The sequence below is a fragment of the Pseudomyrmex gracilis genome, unplaced genomic scaffold (genome assembly GCF_002006095.1).
Source record: "Pseudomyrmex gracilis isolate BER0280 unplaced genomic scaffold, ASM200609v1 scaffold_1, whole genome shotgun sequence".
NCBI classification, from domain to species: Eukaryota; Metazoa; Arthropoda; class Insecta; order Hymenoptera; family Formicidae; genus Pseudomyrmex; species Pseudomyrmex gracilis.
This window is the reverse complement of record NW_018020585.1, coordinates 1,984,663-2,001,322: the sequence shown is the minus strand read 5'-3', so window position 1 is coordinate 2,001,322 and position 16,660 is coordinate 1,984,663. Positions and strand designations below refer to the sequence as shown.

The 16,660-nt window shown below is 30.3% G+C and overlaps 3 protein-coding genes across 8 annotated transcripts; all 3 read right to left on the bottom strand.

Annotated features, from left to right (window-relative positions):
- Positions 1–17: 17 nt before the first annotated feature.
- On the bottom strand, positions 18–5,988 carry LOC109851859 (protein KIAA0556-like). Of its 3 annotated transcripts, XM_020422382.1 has the most exons (15): positions 5,733–5,980; positions 5,532–5,648; positions 5,298–5,408; positions 4,734–5,209; positions 4,309–4,655; positions 4,084–4,221; positions 3,626–3,763; positions 3,412–3,565; positions 2,783–3,045; positions 2,514–2,691; positions 2,265–2,426; positions 1,940–2,079; positions 1,480–1,581; positions 1,274–1,383; positions 18–1,176 (listed from the first exon to the last, which is right to left on the bottom strand). In XM_020422382.1, exons 2-15 carry the CDS (start codon positions 5,627–5,629, stop codon positions 1,071–1,073), a joined length of 2,523 nt encoding a protein of 840 aa, XP_020277971.1. In that variant the 5' UTR covers positions 5,630–5,648; positions 5,733–5,980; the 3' UTR covers positions 18–1,070. The 3 variants fall into 3 exon arrangements, with proteins under 3 accessions (XP_020277971.1, XP_020277962.1, XP_020277981.1); XM_020422373.1 differs by having other exon boundaries at positions 5,532–5,979; XM_020422392.1 differs by lacking the exon at positions 18–1,176 and having other exon boundaries at positions 1,283–1,383; positions 1,464–1,581; positions 5,532–5,988.
- A 42-nt stretch (positions 5,989–6,030) lies between these two features.
- LOC109851924 (monocyte to macrophage differentiation factor) lies at positions 6,031–10,963 on the bottom strand. Its single transcript, XM_020422545.1, has 4 exons — positions 10,842–10,963; positions 8,505–8,750; positions 8,144–8,396; positions 6,031–8,035 (listed from the first exon to the last, which is right to left on the bottom strand). The coding sequence occupies exons 1-4, from the start codon at positions 10,946–10,948 to the stop codon at positions 7,784–7,786; spliced, it is 858 nt and encodes a 285-aa protein (XP_020278134.1). The 5' UTR covers positions 10,949–10,963; the 3' UTR covers positions 6,031–7,783.
- Positions 9,752–16,653, bottom strand: LOC109851902 (hexosaminidase D-like). 4 transcript variants are annotated; one of them, XM_020422500.1, is made up of 10 exons: positions 16,238–16,653; positions 16,108–16,162; positions 15,601–15,816; positions 15,006–15,501; positions 14,707–14,902; positions 14,360–14,635; positions 14,008–14,094; positions 13,818–13,929; positions 10,699–13,737; positions 9,752–9,929 (listed from the first exon to the last, which is right to left on the bottom strand). In XM_020422500.1, the coding sequence occupies exons 1-9, from the start codon at positions 16,285–16,287 to the stop codon at positions 13,708–13,710; spliced, it is 1,518 nt and encodes a 505-aa protein (XP_020278089.1). In that variant the 5' UTR covers positions 16,288–16,653; the 3' UTR covers positions 9,752–9,929; positions 10,699–13,707. The 4 variants fall into 4 exon arrangements, with proteins under 4 accessions (XP_020278089.1, XP_020278080.1, XP_020278099.1 ...); XM_020422491.1 differs by having other exon boundaries at positions 10,699–11,346; positions 11,424–13,929; positions 16,238–16,651; XM_020422510.1 differs by having other exon boundaries at positions 10,699–13,929; positions 15,006–15,080; positions 15,153–15,501; positions 16,238–16,648.
- Positions 16,654–16,660: the final 7 nt, after the last annotated feature.

The following is a 16,660-nucleotide window of genomic DNA, read 5'->3' as shown; positions in this document are numbered from 1 at the left end:
TTCCTCGGTAAGTTACGGGATCGAGACGAATCATGTCGCATCTCGGATTTTAAATTGCGAGAATAACGCAAAAACGTTACATCGAAAACGCTACCTCGCGATCGAAAAAACACATTTAAAAAAAACATTTAATAAAAACTCGCAAGCATCGCGCGTAATCAAAATTCATAAAAGATATATAATATTTCATAAATTAAAATGTATTACGATTTACTTTTACCAATTTTCTACTCTTTCATTAAAATTTTCATTAATTATTGAGAATTTTAAGTAACAAGAGTTTTCAATGCAATTAAAAGATAAGAAAATTGAAAATTGTAACAAATCCCAGATGTATAAATTTTAATAAAATGATAAACATATACTTCTTGAAATTGCATCTTTTCATACATATATATTTGTATTTACTATATTAACTTTTATATCAGAGTCACCGGTCAGGATCGTATAAAAACCTGAAATAATTTTTCCGCCCTGTAAGCTAGCGCTATATGTCCATGGTTGGTACACATTAGCAACTACATAGCAATGTCTACGAGCGACTTGTTTAAAGTTCCTGATAATGTTTAAATTGATATTCGGCCTGCACCGCATCACTTTTGCATTTGAAAGTGTTGTCGGTGCCAGCACAGCATCTTAAATAAATCTAAAAAAATCTTTTCTTTGTGTCTAGAAAAATTTCTCCGACTTCGTATCTAAACTCTAAGTACAAACATTAAGAGCCGCGAACGATAATCTAAGAAAATATACTTACTTGATTGCTTTTCATTTTGTTTCGTAGTAATATCTTTACGGTTGGAAGAAGTGTTGTTGATGACGCTTGCTACAATCGTCTTTTTTACAGTTACACAGTGTGAACATTGACAGATAATAATAACAAATTATAAATAACAAATTATATTTACAGCTTATATCACAATTTGTGTATAACTTTTTTGTATTTAAAAGACGTAATAAGAGTTGAATTTTCGCATAGAAGATGTGTACAAAACTTGATTGTTAGAGTTTTTATACTACGTACTGTTTTCGCGCATAGTTTGTAGATATATTTTTATCAGGAATGCGTAGGATTAATTAAATTGCAAAGATGTATGTGGGCGAAGAGATGGATCCGGCAATGAATTAGTGCCTGAAGTATTTCTTCGTAAATTTAAAGATCGACTCTCTTGTTCCGAACTATAAATACACACATACATATAAGAATAACACAAAAGCTTTATATACATCTGATAAATCGATTTATAATGATATTAGAGTCGCTCATTTGACTCACCAGCTCACGATATTTTCACTGTTGCTGCTTTCCTTCATGAACGTTACCAAGCCGTATAAATTCTTTTTATCTAAAGTTCCATTATAAACTAATAGATCATCTACCATTATCTACAAATTACAGATATAATATTATATAAAGCTATAAAAAGAAGTTGGAAAATTGTATCAAAACAAACATGTGTGTGTACGATTTCTTTTCCTTACTGCAAATTCTTTAACTCTTCTTTGCGGAGTTTTTCCATAATTCCATATTTTAATTGTCGACACAGTGACGGGATGATAAAATATAAGATATACACGATTTGTCTGAAAAATAGCGTAATAATCAACAACAAATTTTCAGTTTTTTAATGATTCAACATAAAGTGTTGCTTTAACACGTTCCGTGTCGAGCTCGAACATATTAACGTAATAAACGCGTTTAACGTGTATTACCGGTAATTACCGATGGTAATACACGTTAAGTGTTAAACACGCGGAAAATAATAAATTAGAAGCTTTCTATCAATAAAAGCCAACGGTCCACAATGCCTATGTGATAGACTTAAGAATAAAGTTATAAGTGTACTGTTATGCAAAAAATTGTAAATGAGATTGCATAACAGGTATATTGAAACAGTTATTATCATACTAGTTATTAGAAGTATAATTTATCTTTACTCACTTGTCCAGGAAGTATAGGAGCTAACCATGCATGACGTCCGTCCTTAGTGTTATTTATTCCATCAATTAACTTGTCTGGTGTACGAATATCATTATCTATACCGTCTATTATATTAACACTCTCAGGAAATGCTGCTATATCTATAAAAAAAAAAAAAAAAAAAAAAAAACCAACTGATGTAAATCACAGTTAGCAATAAACATTAATAAAAATAATTTGACAATATAAATATAAAAAACATTTGAAACTCTGTAAAAATATTTTTTATTAATTGAAAATTAGAATAATCAACTAAACTAATAATTAAACTAGAAATTGAACGTACTATCTGTAGTCAATTTGATTTCATTTCCATGATTGTCATATATTTGTATCCCATTAAGGCCAACGTAATAAGAATCTCCCCATGTGGAAAAAATTACTATTTGATAAACAAATCCTTGTGGCATTGACGGAGCTTCATAGTTTGAATCCATAGACTCAAGTTCTGCACATATATAAAATATCACAATATATATATTTCTCTTTTCATGAGAATACATTATTATTAATAACAAAACTTTACTGAGATTACCTTCAGACGATTTAATTGAATCAGAATGATTAGATACTTGAGCAAATATGTTACTGACAAAACTAATTTCTTGAACAAAATCATAATGACAAGATCCTGGCGCGCGTCTTAATAAAAAACCCTCGTAGTTGTCACTATGTAATTGTTTATCATCCAATTTAATTAACAATTGTTTTACCTAAGCAAGAACAAAAAATCTACGTGTTAATTGAAACTACGAATTATACAGTTTGTATGATTAATAATTGAAAAAATATGAAATGTCTCACTCCACAATAAGATAGTTCCAAAGATGCGTTATAATTCCAAATCCGCATTCCTATTAGATACACTTGCTCATTAAAACTGATAGTTATCATAATTCTTTTGTCGGATGTTACATCAGTTAGCCACATGTGATCAATTTCAGTTGTGACATTATGTCCGTCAATTAATCTGTTTAAATGTGTATTGCCGACATTGCAGTGTAAATTGGCGTCTATCAACGGAACAGCTACACTTTGTTCTCCGATTAATTCTATACCAGTAAGTCCTATAACGAATATATAGCTTGTGAATGCTTTTATTCTCAGTAAACATGTCGGCAGCAATTATACGTAATGCCGGCAAATTGGCGACAAATTGCTGCCACTTGCACGCGAATTGTTGCTTTTTTGACAATTGTCTGTTTGCGACAAGATTTTGCTATTAATCCTTTGCTGTATAATAGCGAGTGAGACTCGTGATACTGATTACGAAACAAACATGAAAATTAATTTGCAAGCGACCGCAAAACGTTTCTTTGTTCCATTCCACGAGCGAATTTGTTTTTCACTACGGCCCGTGCGATAACACGCAAACAAAAACGTACGGCAAGAGATTAATTATAATATTAATATAAAAATGTGTAATTGCTTACCAACCAAATGTTCGAAGCCCCAATTAGAAATAATAATTAACTGAACTTCTCTGCAAGACAGAGCGTTAGAAGTTGTATTGTAAATTTTACTATCAGTATATAAGTTAGAAGAACTCTCGGTAAGATCGTTAGTTTTATGTCTTGCTGAGACAATCTAAAATAATGTTTTTATTATTTTCGAATAACTATAAATTAATGCAATTAGCTTACTTACATCATTAATCGTTGCTGTTATCGGACGAATTGTTTCTTTCTCTTCGTAATCTGACATCTCGTTATTAAGTTCTATGAATATGTTATCATGCTGTGATATCAGTTCCAAGATATTTTCATCCGTCGTAAATAATATGGTCTATATCAGTCAATATTTGTACATTATATTTAACAATTTCACAAAATGTACTATGCCGAGCAATAAATCGTTTCGCGAAAAGATAAAGGCTGTTTCTTTTTCACACCGTTTAAATGAGGAACTGTTTATTTTTTCGCGAAATCGATTCATTGTCAGTCATTACACAAAAAAGAATATGAGAATATTGCTAATTTATCAAAATACATACATATAATATTTTTTATATAAAATATTAACGTAATCTCAATGTCTTCTGTAATGTTGAAACTTAAACTTAAATCATAAGTTAAAAATTTTCTATTCAATAAAATGTTTCTTACATCACCAAAAGAATCAAGACTGCCTATAACATCACCAGTTGCTTTAGCAATCTCTCCGTAAAAAATTACGTCATCATCTAATTTAATAATAACATCTTTAGCTCCTCTAAAGGAATATATTCTGGATTTATTATAGTTCTAAAAAGAAAAGAATAATATGAAATATGTTTTTGAGAGATTGTTGCAATTGCTATATATGCATTTTTATGTTATAAAAACTCATACCCATATTCTGATCATTGCTATAGTGATTGTGAATTCAAATATTATATAAACGTAATGATGATCACCACTTGAATAGGGTGTCAACCACAAATTTGCATCATCTTTTGTTCTATTAATACCATTAATTAAATTATTTACAGATTGAAGACTATGATTATTATCTAACGATTGATTATTGCTTGTGTCTGTGTATATTTCTTTGATTGTAGCTGGTTCTCCAGTCTTTGAAAAAATTTCAATGCCATTGAGACCTACATAATGCTTATCACCCCAAGTAGAAAGAATATCAATGACTAAAGAGTCTCCGGATGGTAATTCAGGAATAATAAAATTTTTGTAAGATTTTTCTGAAAAAGAAAAATTTAAGTTAAATTATTTTCACAATTGCATCATGAATATAATAAATGTCAAGTTAAATAGTAAACCTGTTGGCAAATAATTATTCCATAATAGATTTATATCTTTGGCAAAATTGATTTCAAATGAGGTAGAAGGCTGAAAAGATTCTTGATATTGATCAGACAATAATTTTGGCTTTCCTTCATTTTGCACACAAAATGCTGGACTGTTAGAATAATTTTCATGTAATTGTGTATCTATATTATTCTCAACACACGTAAAATACTCCAAATTAAATTCTTCATTAGAAGTTTTTATATTGTCACCATATCCGTGCTTTTCCATTTGTTTTCTTTCTAAATACGCATCTAATTCGTAAAAATCATTTTGCACGCGACGTTTTGCATTTACAACAGCAGAGCAAGCACGTGTTCTTTTTGGCTTAACTTGAATTTCTCCATTCTGTGGTGTATTTGGTAATGATTTGCTCGCAGTTGTTTGCATTTTAACATTATCATCAATATCATAATTATTGCTTGGTTCTGTGTTGGACAGTATATTTCTATAAATGTTAAAATAAAGCATTACAACTGTTTATTATACTATGTGTTATGCAAGACAAATATTGTAAAGCGTATAGAAAACCTTACATATGGTCATTTTTCTTTTGCAAAGTGTCCACAATATGATGATCATTAATTGAAAACGTTTCCATTTCCAGTGATTTAATATCATTGTTTATATTCAATTTTTCTATGTTGCTAATATGAGAAAAAAAATAATATTTACTTTTATAAGAAAAAATTAAAATTTAATAACGCTAAATCTTATTTTAAAAAGGAAAATAATATAGTAATAGTTGTATCTAAAATAATATTACATACTCTGTCATTTCCAACAACCATGTTGGTATTTCAAGCATATTGCTGTTGTTAGGTGTAGATGTTGTTTTCTTTGTCTTATCACGTGTAACATTATCCATGTTTTAATTTTCTTTGTCACTGATAATAAAAATAACTTGCACTATGATGTCTGATTATAAGAAATTGTAAGACACTTTTATGATGAAAAACTGATATAATTACAAATATAATCTATCACTTTGTAAACTTTTCCACGTTCCAAAAAAAAATAAAAACGCATAATAATTTTCATGACTACGTTGTATAGATTTCAAAGTGTTGAAGTGGTAATGATATCACACAGGCATAGTTTCCCATTGTCGACTCGTTCAATTCTCGCTTTGTTTGGCATTGTTACTATGGAAACCCTTCGGCCCTTGATCCCTCTCTTTACTCAATTTTAAATGTGTGATCGTAAAATCCATTATCATTATTATACTCATACTGGTAACAAGTCAGCTGAATGAGAAATAGTCATTCGTCAATATATAATTTTTTATTGTTCTCCTATCTCTTCCCTTTATTAAATATTACATAGTCGTACACACGAGAAAGCGTACTAAAGATGCTATACGTTACATTGCAATACATTTTGGTCCACTGCAAATCACAAAGACAAAAAATAGTGAACAAACTCATAGTTGATGATCTTTTTGTACTTTGTTTCTCGCGGTGTCATACATGTATAATATCGCACGTCCTTCTTACATTAATAAGACATTCTCACTAATATTTTATTCAATGTCGATACTGTACTGTATAGTGTACACACAGTCGCGCGCGCACACACGCAATGCACACGTATAAAACCACATGTTACATCTCTTTAATTTTGCTATACAAGTGGTATGTAAAAATAAATATAGATATTACATAAATTACATTAACTCGTATACTATATAAGAAAGACAAAATATGTATCATATAAGTAAATTATTAATAGAAAAATATATGTGTACATACGTTTGTATACGTAGTATACACGCATATGCACACATATACTTTATAAAAATAATAACATTTTATATAATTACCAAAAAATATAATTATATGCAATTTGATTTACGCAATTGTTTAAACTGAACAACAAAAGATCACATAAAAACGTCATGTAATATATTTTGGAAGAGTATGTCTAATAATAATATAAATATAAGGCCATTGTTTAATATATATGCTGTTTCCGATGAAACGATTGAAACACTAAAACTGAATGTATATAAATATATATATAATATATATGTGTGTATATAATTTTATCATTTTATATGTAGCAATCTATACATCAAAACAGTTGTAAAAGTTGTATTATAATTTAAATATAATGCTGATTCCGTATAGAAGAGCATCATATATAAATATATATGCATTTATATATGATTTATATATGCATTTATATATTTATGTATGTATGTGTATATACATAATATATACTTATGTACTTGTATTACATCTAATATGTTGGAAATGCTACATGTTAGTCAATTAGAAATGTAAATATAATTTTGGCACAATCTGCAAACAGAACATTTGATTGACACTTCTGATTGAAAAGCAATAATTTATGTATTCAGTCAATTTGGTTTTCATTCACTATTCAACTAATATTTACTGTGTACAAATTATTATATAATTATTGTAAAGATTTTTATAAAACTTATACAATGTAAAACAAAATAAGTTTTTTCTAGTTTACTTTTTAACTAATGTTAAGTAGTTAGTTTTGACGAACCTTTTTTTTTTCTTACAATAATTTGGCATTATTTACGCGACTAATCCCGAGATTAATATGCTGAATCATATAAAAGATGTAATATTCATTGTACATGTATTCGAACTTACAATGTGATTAGCAGTAACTGTTATACTACATACTTCTGCTAATACAATATTTCTTTTTTTGATCTATTACACATCCCATACACATGAATCAAGTTTCATGTGACCGTCAGGTACTTCATTTTTTAACAGTGTCTTCATTTTTATTTACACGTAGTAAGAGACTTGTGTTTTATACTAACACTCTAATTATGAAAAATTGGCTGTCTAGAGAACAGACATACAAATCACAATTAAAAAATCAATTGTCATTATCAAAAACTCTTTTACCACGTAGAAATTAAAAACATTTTTCTATATCAGAGAATATATATAGAACTTCTAGAGCTGCTGCTGTTTCAAAATTTCTAGCGTTTGGAAGAAGTGTCGTGTAGAAAATGGTATATATATAATTCTTACAACTCTATATGAGAATTCAGTATGTCAGACAGCGGTGGCATGCTGTCAGATGATCCACGAACGTTCGGGTCTGTTTCAGGAAAAACATGGTTTAGAATTGCGTAGTAGTGAAATCCAGCCGCTGCGGCTACAAAAAGATGCCAGATTGCATGAGCGCAGGGTATGCGGCCGTCGGATTTGAAAAATATCAAACCAAGAACATATATCAGTCCGCCCACTTTTAATTCCGTAATATGATAGTAGTCATACTGCAATGATAATAATTAAGTTATTCGAAGTTCTTTACATTATTACAAATCATTTCAAATGTCTCACTTAAAACATTATTGTGTTTTCGTGTGCTCAAAATGACTTACAACGTTAAGAATTGCAACGCTAGGTCCAACACCCATAACTATATAGAAAATAGTTTCAAGCATTTTGTATTTTTCATGGAAGATCTGTTGATAAAGAATACCCATTATCGCCATGATCCAGACAACATAACGCATCTCAAATAAGAGTTCATCATCTGAGAATTTATCTATATTTAACCATGGAAAGTAACTAGCTGCTATGAAGATGTATATCATAGCACGATCACAGCGATGCAGTGCGTCCTTTAGTTGTCTGAAATGTTATACGTAATATAAACATTTTCTCTATGTTCTATCCTAAGAGAGAGAGAGAGTTTCTAGATTTAATAACATTAAAAATACAACAGTTGAATAATCGCACCTGTTATGATTGCAGTAATGTACACTGTGAAAAAAAGTTGATACTGTAAAAACAAGAATCAAGGAAATGCCATACACGCAAGCGGAAACGAACTGAGTCCATGTTGTTGAACGCCGTATAAGCTCGATACCGCCAATCACTGATGGCACAACCCATATTCCATGAGTTGCCACATTTGCAATGTGTTCTATAGTAGTAGGATTATATGCCTCATTCATGCAAGCTCTTGGATTCATCCATTTTATCCTGTAAGGAAAATATATAACTTTTGGTTCTTTTCTTACTTTTAATTATGTGTGGTTTTATAGATTTCAAAATTGATTTATTTACAACACAATAGCGACAACAAGAATATTTTAATTTATATATGAACATAATATGTTACATTGTATTTATTAAGATATAACATTTGTGTGGTATTAAGGAAAGTTGTTACTTTTATTTGTTATTTTTTACTTTTCTCTCACGAAAAGTAAAAAAAGTTTTGATTTACATTTGTGTGAAATTCAAAGTCTCAAGTGATTTTACGATATTTATTTACAAAATTATTATATTTTATCTGCAAAAGTTACACAGTTATAAGCATCACGTAGACCGGAAATTAAATCGAATTATAAATAATATCCATTAGAGTAGATAAAATTATTGTTTTATAATTGAACAATATAAAAATTTTAATTAAATTTGTACAACTTTAATCGAATTATAATCTTATCTACTTATAATCTTATCTCTTAATCTCGTCTTTGTTTTACGAATAAAGAAGAAAATGAAAATTAAACTCTTTGGTTTATTTAACAAATGAGAGAATATTGCTAAAATAGCTACTTTTTATTATTTCAAATTCTTTACATTCTATTTCAAATTTCTCTATTCAACATTTTTATTTATTATCGAGTTGTTTTTCTTTTCTGACGCTAATAGAAGATTATAAGAGTGTGTAAGTATTTAATTACATAAGAAAACAGGGAATATAAGTTCTTATATAACAGAAAGGAAGATTATAGATCAACATACAAGATCTTAATCTTTCTTTATGTAAAGCAGATAATTAAATTAAAGAATCACAATGCTTTATTACATAGAATTTAAGATTATATAACTGGCTAACATCATAAGTAAGATAAAAAAATCAAACAACATTTTGCATTATATTTCTGGCATAAAGCATACTTCAAACTCCAGTAGCATTATGACAAAATGCATGCGTATACATACTCTACAGGCTATTATATTAAATAATGATACCTGTTTATTCAACCGTTTTGAAGAAGAAACCTGTTGCAATCCTGACTGTTCAGGATATTTGTTTCTGTCCGCATTAGCAGAATGAGCCACAGTTATTTTACTTCAAGAATTTGATCTCTCACCCTTCTACAAGCTGTGCTGGTGCAAAGCATGCACGACTTTATTCTCTCTTAAACTCTAGTAATAGCGTATAATTGCAGAGTTAATAAAAAGCCTGAATGCACAATATAGAGAATGTTCAATAAATGAAATATTTACATGATTAATAAAATTGAATTCTTTCTAATACAAAAATGAGATATTTACATATAACATAATTCTAATCCAATACATTATAAAAATTAATCAATAAAATTCTGTACATATATCTATTACAAAGGGATTTCAATTTTTAATCAAATCAATAAGTAGCGCTACCACTATTGACAGAACATGCATATCATATATAGTATACATAGTATAAATTATTTGATCATTATGTCTACCAAGCATACAAAAGCTAAGATATTCTGCCAATACATATTGCATTCATTGTAATTAATAATGACAATAATAATTTTCTTTACGATTACAGCACACATTATTCAGATATTTAATGAAGAAAAAACAGAATTAATATGCAATTTGTCGTTAAGTAATGTATTATCATTTCATGCAATTTATTCATGCATAACACAGATTAGCTTATAAGAAATGTTGTTGCATTTCGAGTATTTTCTATATTCCAGTACAATAAATTGTCCAAACTTTCTTTCACACAAATTCCCAAGACCATATAAAACACAAAATTGCAATGGGAAAAAGAATTGAATATAAACTAGGAAAGAAAAATCACCTAAGAAATAAGAAGATAAATAACAAATAATTCCCACTAAGATTTTAAAATAGGAGTTGTATTAATTGTGAGATCATCGACTCAAAAGTAATTTAAAAAATTGAACCTTACTCTTTGATCCATTGCAGTTCCATGAAATTTTTGATGGGCGTCGTAATGAATTGATGAAGGCAAGAATTATCCATGACGTCTTGTCGGCAATGAAAAATTTGAGCTGACAAGAAGAGAATTATTCAATATTCAACATTAAGTACCCCACAATGGGAATTTTTTTGAGCTGAGAACGACGGCGTAACAGCTGCCGGACGAACTGCATTCTCCATCGTATACTGATTGACTTGTAACGATTGACGTTCAACATAGAAAAGCAAGTAGGCGAACCATCTATCTGTCTCTTGTCACAACACTGAGGAACCGGACCCGTTTAGCCGTGTTTGGTCACCCTGAACAAGCAACCAGAACACGCCTGAAACAGTCGGCCTCGCGAAACACCGTCAGCATCAACACTACTCCCGAATCGCGAGACAGTTTGTCTCACGACTGACGACGAGCTAACGAGCTTCCACCTTCCCCACCACATCACCACACGCTTGCACTGATCTGCGCACAATATGCAGACATGTGCAGACAGATCTCTTTTCTAGTCACGTGACTAATTCTGACATACAATCTCTCGATGTCAGAACAATTTGTGTGTTGAGATTTGAGATGCCCACGTTTGTTAAATGTCCAAATTGTTATGCACATCTGGGCTGTGTTCTAAAAAATTCACTGCCAATATTAAAAATATATAATACAGAGTAACGCGAAGGTTTTAGGTTTTTATTAATACTAACGTAAATTTCGCCGGTACATAGCGTCAGTACAATGTTTTCGATTGGTTTAATTTGATTGGAACAATCGGTGCATGTTGCGTGCAATGTGTTTCGCAAGAGGAAAAGGATTTTGTATCATTCATACATAATTGGATAATACGTGTTCGTATACACACACGCATATATGTATTTGCTTAAGCGATAATTGATGCGATTAGTGACGTTAATTTAATAAATCAAGCAATATAAATTAGTCAATTTGCCAAATTGATGTTATTTAAACACTCCGGGAGCGATTCAATTCGTATCGGTAAAAATAATGCTAATATATGTACATAAATTAATGTCTTACACGCAAAGTTGCCGTTACCATATTATTTTGTAATTATATTTGTGTGGAAAAACATATTAAGAATCAAACATAAATTATTATGTCTTGTGCATGTATGTATATACATGAAATCTCGACCTTGTGTACAAGCGATATATCTTTTGTTTTTTCTTGCAAAACATGTTGCGCGCTAATATACATACTGTATATTTGAAAGTTATTGACACATTGAATTAATGAGTTTGTCCTTGGACAAACTCATTAAGCTTGCACTAACGAGCAAGAAAGAAAGTTTGGAATATATATTTTGCAGACACGTGTACATACAAGAGCTTGTCTTGATTATTTTTAAAAAAGGATTTCTTTGTACATGGTGCATATGTTAGTGTACGTACACAATCTGAATTTTTCTTCTTTTTCTTATTAGTTTTATTTATTCTACTACAGGTGCTGTAATTTTAAGTCTTTTACATTATGTACTAAACAATTACACTAAGTGCTCAGAACTTTTAGACGTTCGAACTTATTGAATGTCGCTCGAATCTCAGACGCGTTTTAATTGTTCAGATCTTTCGAATTTGAAGATGTTTAAGACGTTTACAGATGTTTTTATACGGACTTTGGATACGGACTTTGGAATTTGACGCGAATAAATGAGGCATGCGTAAAGACAAGGAAAAAGAAACAGTTAACAATATTCAGCAGAACGCAACTGCTGTGCAACTGTGTTTTATAATATTCTGCTCAATACTGTGATAAGAACTTCCAATAGTTAAAAAATCTTGCAAGTTGTTGCAGAATAACTGCGTTTAATAGAACGCATTTGGTCATGACTTTTGTTATTTTCCGCTAAACGCTTGAATACAAAATTTCCATTAGAAAAACATCAAACTGTTGCACAACGAAATTGCGTTCTGCAACTAATAATTTTGTTCATTTTTTGTTATATTATGAATTCATCGAATAGTTTGAGCTGTCCTAAAAGTTCGGATTGAACTAGTTTTAAATAATTCGAGCGTAAATTATATAATTCGTTCGAATCTGTCATCCGAGCCCTAATACATGTATGTACATTTACAGAGACAAATTACTATTTATACTTAATTGTTATTATACCTAACATTTGTTTATTATTTCATTAAAAATAAAAAGAGAAACATTTATATACAAAATATAGAGAGTATATCTTTTTCATACTGAAACTAACATAGAAACTTTGTTTTTTTATAATCTGCTATAAAAGAGATATGAAAGGTATATTTATGCACAATGACTCATGGATTTTACTATTGTTTTCTAGCAAGTGGATATAAATAACAGACATTTATTTACAGTCTGCGCGTAAATATTGCAAATGATAAAAGTAAAGTCATATAAATAAATATAGCTTTTATAATATGTACTTTTTTCTTATTTCTCCGACTAAGCCTAATTATTAGACACACAATCTGCATAACTAATCTATATTAGAACTAGAATCTACACTAAAGACAAAAAGAGATTTATTTATTAAAAATTTATATTTAGATTCTCTACTATACTCTTGAAATAAAAAAAATTAAAGATAAAATTATTGATTGCTTCTTATGATATATTGAATGTATGGTTTGTAAGTTAACCATAATTACCCTTTCATAGCCAAATATCACAGAACATCGCATATATCGACAAAAGTTTGTTACTTTTCATATGTATATGTGTTTTAATACTAATATATTAAAATAATAACTTCCTTCAGGAAATATAGTTTTTTTCTTTTTTCCGTGATGCTTATTTAAAAATAGGTCAACGTCAAAGTATTACACTATTTATTATACTTAATATATGCAATATTACTATATACAAAAATAATTTCTCTCTACATCCAAGAAATATTCGATTATCCAATTATTAGTAATTACGTCTGTAATTACCTTACTTAGCTCCTTTTTGTGAAAAATTTTGCGATTATATTGCTTCACAAATCATGTAGAATTATATGTTTGAAATTTCGTCATCGAATTTCTAAGCACAAGAAGCATTTATACACGATTATTCACTTTTAATTGATTTTCCGTCGTTTGTTTCAATTCTATTAACTTTACTTTTATTGGTTGAATATTGGTGCCTATCCACTCTTCGATCATTGACGAAAAAAAGATTGCTTCCATTTGAACTCGTAGATAACCTTCCAGAGAAGATAATTCCAATAACAATCTGAAATTAGTAATCGTAAGATATAACATTTGTATCAACTTTTCAAAGCATAGTTTCTGTGCAATTAAAATTACTTACTCTGTAAAAGCAGGTATTAGATTTTCTAATTGCATGGGATTTGTGTAATTGTTTGCAACTTGCCATGGATTCATCCACGTCATAATTCTATTGAAAATAATTATTTATAAATATATTTATCAATATCTATATATACTCATTTTTAATCTCATTTTTTTTGTATATTTAATGCATTTCTAGTATGTTGTAAAAATTTCTGTGTGATTTGATATATTATTCAAGTTATTAAATACTGAAGTGAACTGAAACGTCCACGAAATGTCAATAGGAAAATGACAAACACAACACCAGCCCGAGAATTGTTTTAAATCGAAAGCAAGACTTTAAGTATATTAACTAATTTTACACTTACTGGTCACTGGTAACAATATTGTGAAACTTCGCTCTGAAGTTAAGAAACCACTCCATACCCACAGCTACTTGCCAACCGGGAAACAACAGATTGCTAGGTATCGGAACTGGACGAGGCTGAGGCGTTAAATGTAATGGATGATCGATGTATCCCAAGCTCTTGGCAACTTGTATATGCGTCTGCTCCGAATAACCGTGGAGCCAAATTTTCAGACACATAGCCAACGACGGTATCGCGGTAGGCAATAGTTCACACATTGTGGCATAATGATCATACCTAGAATTACAAGTAATTGATATCCATCTCACACAACAGAAGGTATTATAGATTTTCTCAATTTTTCTTACCTTGACCAACCAGTGAATGCTGTACCTCGGAATTCATGTACTTTGCTCACATGAATCCCTAACTCCTCCAACCATTTTTCATGATTACTTATATGATGTCGAATTATGGGTACATGTTGTGTAGAGCCGGTGGCTCCTTTAAATGCGGTTGCTGCCCAGATATTTGGAAAAACTGCACTGTATTTATCCCATAACCCTAATAATTTTTACATAATAAATGCAATCTATCTGGCATGTGTTTGTGTTTGCACACTTCAATTTCATAAAATATTTTAGAAAAAAAGAGAAAAGAAATATACCATCAGGTAATGCAAAATTATCTCTAGGATTGTAATGCCATATCATGGGTTCCACATATTTACCAATGTAATGTTCTGCAAAAAACAAAGATTGGTTGTATGAAGAGATCTGTATGATCAAAGGAAACAAACAAGCTATCAAGATACCGTTCAAAACCTGTGAGTCTATCGTTCTCAGCATGTCATCCCAGATAATGATCTTTAAGTATGGATAAGTTTCCTGAATGAATTGAGCTATTGCCAGAATATGTTCCAAATACAGTGAGGATTTGCCATATTTGCTGGCAGCAGCTCGTTTAGTACAAACTGAGCAAAGACCCAAGTGCCATACTTCATCAGAGCCTATATGCAGGTATTGTATGTCAGGATGAAAACTAACAATTTGGCGTATTAAGGACTTCACTAGTGGAAGAGTTCTTGGGTTTGATGGACAAATAGAACTTGGAAATGGTTCTACTTCACGTAATGATCTCCATTCATCATGTTTCAGGATAAACTAAAATACAAAATGTAATTTAATAAATATATATAGTGAACATGTAACTTTCACTCACAGTATAACCAAGTAAAACTAATTAAACTAATTTTTCTATACCTCCATGTGACCAAAAGTTTGTACCAATGGGATGACAGCTAAGCCACAATCACCCGCTATCTGTAAAATATGTCTAGCCTCCTGAACTGTGTATCCACTTGCTAAACTGCTTGGTCCATTGCTTCCTATTGGAGAAAGTTCTCGATTGTAAGGAAATGTATCCTCCCACTCCACCAGTAAACCAGTAGCTCCCCATGTTCGCAACAATGGAAAAAGCTGTAAATGGTCATAAGAATAAATGCAAACAAAACTAAGTTAAAGATGTGATGATGATTAATGGTGTCTTGTTTACCTGTCAATATTAGCAATCTCAAAACATAACTAAGATTAAAATCTAATTGGGATTAAAAAATAAATCAAATGTAGTTTTTCGTTTGTAGCACATAAATTACACAATTTTGCAGAAAACGGTCATCGTTTTCAATCACAAAATAAAGATCAACATCTAAGTAGGTACGTCAGAAATAAAGGCTATGTGTGAAATGTTTTTACAAGTATACCGTTTACCTTTTCGAAATAACAGGTACGTGGCGGTGCGCCTTTTAAATCAAGATGGACTAACCTAGAAAACAATAGGCAGTTTCTCACATCATATTTTGTTTATCAAGAAATATAAGCACAATCGACTATACTTTACCTATGCGAGCCTAACGTTAAGGCGTCCATCTTTCTTCCTATTTCGTTCATCGAAAAGACATTGGTTGAAGCGAAAGACCAGTTTTGGCGCGAAAATGTAAGCAAATTCGAACAATTATTTTAGACTGATCTCATTTTTCAACAATTATATTATATGTTATTTTTTACGAGCACACATTTCTTCTTTTCCAATATATCACTCATACATACTCTTTTTAAACTGCGAGACCACTGGGCCGGTCAAAAACTGTCTGATGTTTTGAAGTTAGTGGTTCTTAATTAATCGTTACGTTATATATAATAATTTTTATGATATATCGGCTGCTTTCAGCAGAACTCAGCGCGTGAGCTAAGCTAAGCGTTTGTTGTTTGTAATTCGTAATTTGTTTTTGTAAATCTATTGCAAATCTAAAAGTATATATTC